Raw genomic sequence first — 4,926 nt, 5'->3', positions numbered from 1 at the left:
AAATGTACAAGATTTAGAGAAACACGACCGAACGGTCTTACAAAAGTCAAATTACCGATCGGTCAAATTACAAAAAGGGAAAGGGAGTGACCGAACGGTCACTTCACGCTAAACTATTAACTATAGACCGAACGTCCTACGGTTCGGCCTTTACTTCAACGTCTACGAGGTTCGCATCTTCCAAATTTTCTTCTTCCAGCGCCTCTTCAAGTAGCGCGCTTCCATCTGTTCACATCCACACGGATGATCATTGCAAAGACAAGACGGACGTACAACAAGACAACACAAGGAAACACAGGGTAAGCTTATGTAATTTAATTCAAGAAATAACATACGTTTTCATATGCAAGCACATTCAAATACATTCAAATAAACAATTCAATCAAACCCTGATACTAGACCGACTGTTCGGACTGTATGAATCTGTGTAGCTACAGGCGTTCGTGCACCCGGGTGATGTAGTAACTGGAATACTCTCATCAGCTGCCACCCGAGGTTAGTCCTATTCATCCAAAGTACCCCTAAGGACGGGACCTCCTGTCGTTTCCACACATGACCTACCCTCCTCTACGTGAGGACGAGTACTCACGAAACATCAGGATGAACAGCCAGCATTAGCATGCCCACAGTCATACTTTACCAATTCCAATATTCATACATGAGTCGTTCCTCCCCGGAACGCTCGTTCAACTTCACATCATTTCATTCATATCATATTCTCTTCCTATTTCATTCATAATCATTCCCAATTCCATCTTTCATTATCACTTTTCTCAAATTCATCTTTCATTTTCAATACGTTTAATTTCATCATTTGCTTTAAGAGTATAAAATACCGAACGTTCAGACCTCTTTAGAACGAGGACGAACGATAAGAACGAGACTGATGATTCTCCCATTCAGAACAGAATAAGACTAAGAGAGTTACTTTTAGATTTAAGAAATGAACCGAGTAAAATAGTGCAATATGTGACGAAAGGTATTTACCACTTGAATCAGTTGAGTGGGCTGACTCTCTTGAATTTAAACTAATACTTAAAGAAGAAATCAAGTATGGAGGCCCTAGGCCGGATCCAATGCAAGAATAATAATTAAGATGTTAAGGAACTATATTTAGAATAGTTCCCATACGGAAATCCAATGCTAGTAAATGACCGAACATGGTAAAGGAAAATATTACTAAAGTTGGATGAACGCTATTTTATCAAGACTGATTATACAATAGTACGAGCGCTTGGTATAAGACCGAGTACTACTCATTACGAGTGCTAGGTATAAGACCGAACACTACTAGTCTCAAAGTATATATAGGTATTACTTTATTTCGGGATATCCAGGTACAACTATGCTTGGCCGAACGCTCAAACATAGTATTTCCACACGAGGGCGCTCGTCCTACACTAGGATTCTATCCAAATGAAAAAATCCCTTTTTAACTATGTTCACAGAAAACCGAACGTACTCTATCATAGTAGAATTTCATATTCAGATTTCATTTATTTCCAATTCAATTCTCAACACATCATTTTCATAACCTTATAACTTCACACCGAATATCAATTTACATACTTCATATAATCCATATTAATAATTCATACTCCAAAACGATTACTCATATTCATATTCCTACACTTCGTACATCTCAACCATAATACATCATACTCATACTGGATACATACATTCACTCATTCAGCAACAATGCATTCATTTTCAGCAAGCATACAACCACATACAATTAAATTAGATAAGTTTCCCTTACCTCTAAAAGTGACTGAACGTTCCCAGACGCAGAAATACACTTCTCCATTACAGGTCCTCCTACCGTCAACGCTCGTTAAACCAAACTACAACAAGTGACACCCGACACTATCAGATCCCCTCATTTTAAGAGTGGTGATCAACGCACGAACTCAAAACTGGGTTTGCATGTTTGGAAACGAACGACAGAAAGAAGGAAGGACTTACCAGCCCAGCTTCACAAACCGAACGGTTTATCTGGAAGCCCTTGACGCCGTGAGTCCTTCTATGGTACCGGAATAGTGATCGGAGGAGAGGAAGTGGTTGTTTTCTTAGAGAGAAGGTGACGAAGACGTAGAGAGAAGGAGGAGAGAAAGGATTCTTCAGAAACGTCAAATGAGGGTGTGCGCAGAGAGTGGGGCCTTTTTCTGAAAGTATCAATTTTGTTTCCAGTACCGAACAAACGTCCACTCTCTGGTCGGCACCTGCTTCCCATTACTGATTTCTGACTCCCCTCGACGTGACACCTGGCGTCTGTTGTTGAAGTGTCGCGCTCTCCGATTGCCACGTGAACTCCACCAAACGCACGTCATTTTCGAGGTCTGACAAGTAGTCAATCAATTTGGCTTTTAAAAATAATTTGATTAATATAATAAATTTAAAAAGAAAAGTATAAAACGACCAAATTAATTTTATCATTATAAATTAATTTTAATTAAATATCATACTAAAATTTTATTATTATCATTATTTTATCAACTTTATTTTTGTTATTACAATATTTTTTAATTGTATTATTATTAGGTTAAGGAGAGACCCAACCAATTTCATGTCTTTATTTTAAATGTTCTATGAATCAATAAATTCTTTTTGTCAATTCATGTCATTGATGTAAGATCAAAATTTTATTTTATAAATTTATTATTATTATTAATTTTAATTTTACTAATTTTTTATTATTTAATAGTTTTTCATAGTTTTCTTATTATTTTATAATTTATTAATGTTATTATTTTTTATTATCATAATTATTATTTTATAAATTAAATTTTATTATTTTATATTATATTATATATTTAATCATATTACATTGAATAACCAAATATAATAATATTAGTGATAACTACTTTCAGCGATAAAAAATAATTAATCATTATAATTAATCTTTCTTCCCCAGTCTCCCCTGCATTATCAAACACAACACTAAAACTGACTAAGTGTACATACCAGGTCAACAATGAACTGCTCAAAAAAGATAAACAGATATTGTTTCTGTGATGCACAGCTGGAACACTGACCTCGGTTCATACACATCACTCCTGAAGCTGAACAGGCTCAAAACCCCTATCAATTGAAGCCTTCACAGCATCAACTACCAGTTGAGTTTTTCTACTAATTGTTGGCCACTTCTTCTCAGGTTTTGCGTTCTTGAATTTGATATCTGCCACCAAACGGGCAAACTCATTCACCATAAGAGCCTCCTGAGGTATGTCAGTTTTTATTACATGCGGTTTTGGCTGATTAATCCACTTTGTAACACCTTCATCAAAACCTGATTCTGTAGCTGCCAAAAACGATGCTTCCTTCTCTTCATAAGGGATAACGAAGTCATGAACATGTAATGCTCCTTTTGTCCCGAGAGCAGTTATATCCATTGTCATGTTAGCTAAGAAGGAGCAATAGAAGGTTGCTACTTTTCCATCTTCCCAGTACAGAGTGGCCCCACATGCCAATAGCACCCCAGATTGGTTATGCACAGGGCTGCGCAAGGCGATTACGGTTTTTGGTAGTTCATAGTCGGCAACCCACAGTATTGCCCTAAGACAGTACCAACCTTCATCACCAAGAGCACCAAGAGCATCAAGATCTGGCTTCACACGAATGTCATTCTCAAGGAAATCCGGACTAACAGTAAATGTAAAATTGCTTTGAATCTGGGAAAGTAAAAACCAAACAATGTGTGTCAATGCAGTACATGAATATCTAAGGAATGTCATTTACTTAGATTGTCATTGGTCACATTATTAAGAGTTCCTTATTTACTTAGAGGTCTGAGATTAAAATCACTGAAAAAATCTATAGATGAAAAAACAAACCTTTAGAAATGGATGTTCAACAATGTAAAACAATTGATAGAGAACCCGAATACTGAAGCATATCAAGTTTAGATGAAAAGGTAAAACAGAAAAGGCGTAAGAGATGTCTAATTAGATAATAATATTTTAATTTTAGATCTGATTCAGCCTAAGAATTATCATGTAATTGGTGTTTGAGAGGTGCTTAATGAGAAAAGCTGAAAAATTAGGCCAATAAAAAGTAAAATTGAAGTTAAACAGGTTCATACCGATTTGAGCTGGCCAAAACGGTTTACATCGGAGAGAAACTCCTTCATCTTCGAGGTGCGGGGATGGTGCATCCACATGGTACCGTCCATGAGCTGCACCCCATTGGATTCGCACGCCGCGATGATCTCATCAAACTCAGTAACATTAAGAGCAACTGGCTTCTCAAGCATCACGTGCTTCTTCTTGCTGGCGGCGAGCACGGCCCAGCGCAAGTGCAGACTGGTGGGGAGCGGCACGTAGACGGCGTCGACCTCGGGGTCGTCGAGGACGGCCTCGTAGGAGCCGTACACCTTGGCGCCGGCGGGGAAGCCGTTGGCGGCGGCGAAGGCGTGGGCCTTGTCGAAAGAGCGGCTCCCGACGGCTTGAAGGACGGCATTTGGCGCCAGCGCGACCGCGCGGGAGATTTTACGCGCAATCTCCGCGCAGCCGATGAAGCCGAAACGGATTTTGGTGGTTTCCGCCATTTGGAGATTTGAAGTAGGGAGAGAAGAGGGTTTTGGAGGGAGGAGGTGGTGTGTGTGAGTGTAGGAACTTGTGGGTGGATAAGGGTTGATTGCAACTTAACAAATTAAACAGTTCCAGAATAATCCCAGATGTAGCTAGAAAAATGGATATACATCAAAATAAAAGATAAAAGTAATATATATAAATTATAGGATAAAATATGGTTTTAGTTTATTTAAATTAGATAAAATTTTTAGATTTATTACTTTTTTTCAAAATTCGACATCATTTCATTTAGTCTTTAAAATTTAAAATTAAATAAATATAGTTATTTTAATATAATTATATGAAAAAGCTTTTCATGTTAAATTATATTTTAAGATATTTTTAAATTATTTAT

At 37.5% G+C, this 4,926-nt stretch overlaps 1 protein-coding gene across 1 annotated transcript; it reads right to left on the bottom strand.

Annotated features, from left to right (window-relative positions):
- Positions 1-2,864: 2,864 nt before the first annotated feature.
- Positions 2,865-4,655, bottom strand: LOC124820165 (putative oxidoreductase At4g09670). The gene is made up of 2 exons (XM_047291809.2): positions 4,082-4,655; positions 2,865-3,671 (listed from the first exon to the last, which is right to left on the bottom strand). Exons 1-2 carry the CDS (start codon positions 4,544-4,546, stop codon positions 3,051-3,053), a joined length of 1,086 nt encoding a protein of 361 aa, XP_047147765.1. The 5' UTR covers positions 4,547-4,655; the 3' UTR covers positions 2,865-3,050.
- Positions 4,656-4,926: the final 271 nt, after the last annotated feature.

Source organism: Vigna umbellata, chromosome 4 (genome assembly GCF_029865625.1).
Source record: "Vigna umbellata cultivar VRB3 chromosome 4, Vumbellata_1.0, whole genome shotgun sequence".
Classification (NCBI taxonomy): Eukaryota; Viridiplantae; Streptophyta; class Magnoliopsida; order Fabales; family Fabaceae; genus Vigna; species Vigna umbellata.
Note: the sequence above shows the minus strand (reverse complement) of the source record. Positions and strands in the feature narration are given on the sequence as shown.

Excerpts from the sequence above, each read along its gene's own strand:
- LOC124820165 (XM_047291809.2), bottom strand. The coding sequence starts at position 4,546 with ATGGCGGAAACCACCAAAATCCGTTTCGGCTTCATCGGCTGCGCGGAG. Across the intron at positions 3,672-4,081 it reads GTTTTGGCCAGCTCAAATCG|ATTCAAAGCAATTTTACATT; the intron begins GTATGAACCTGT and ends TTACTTTCCCAG.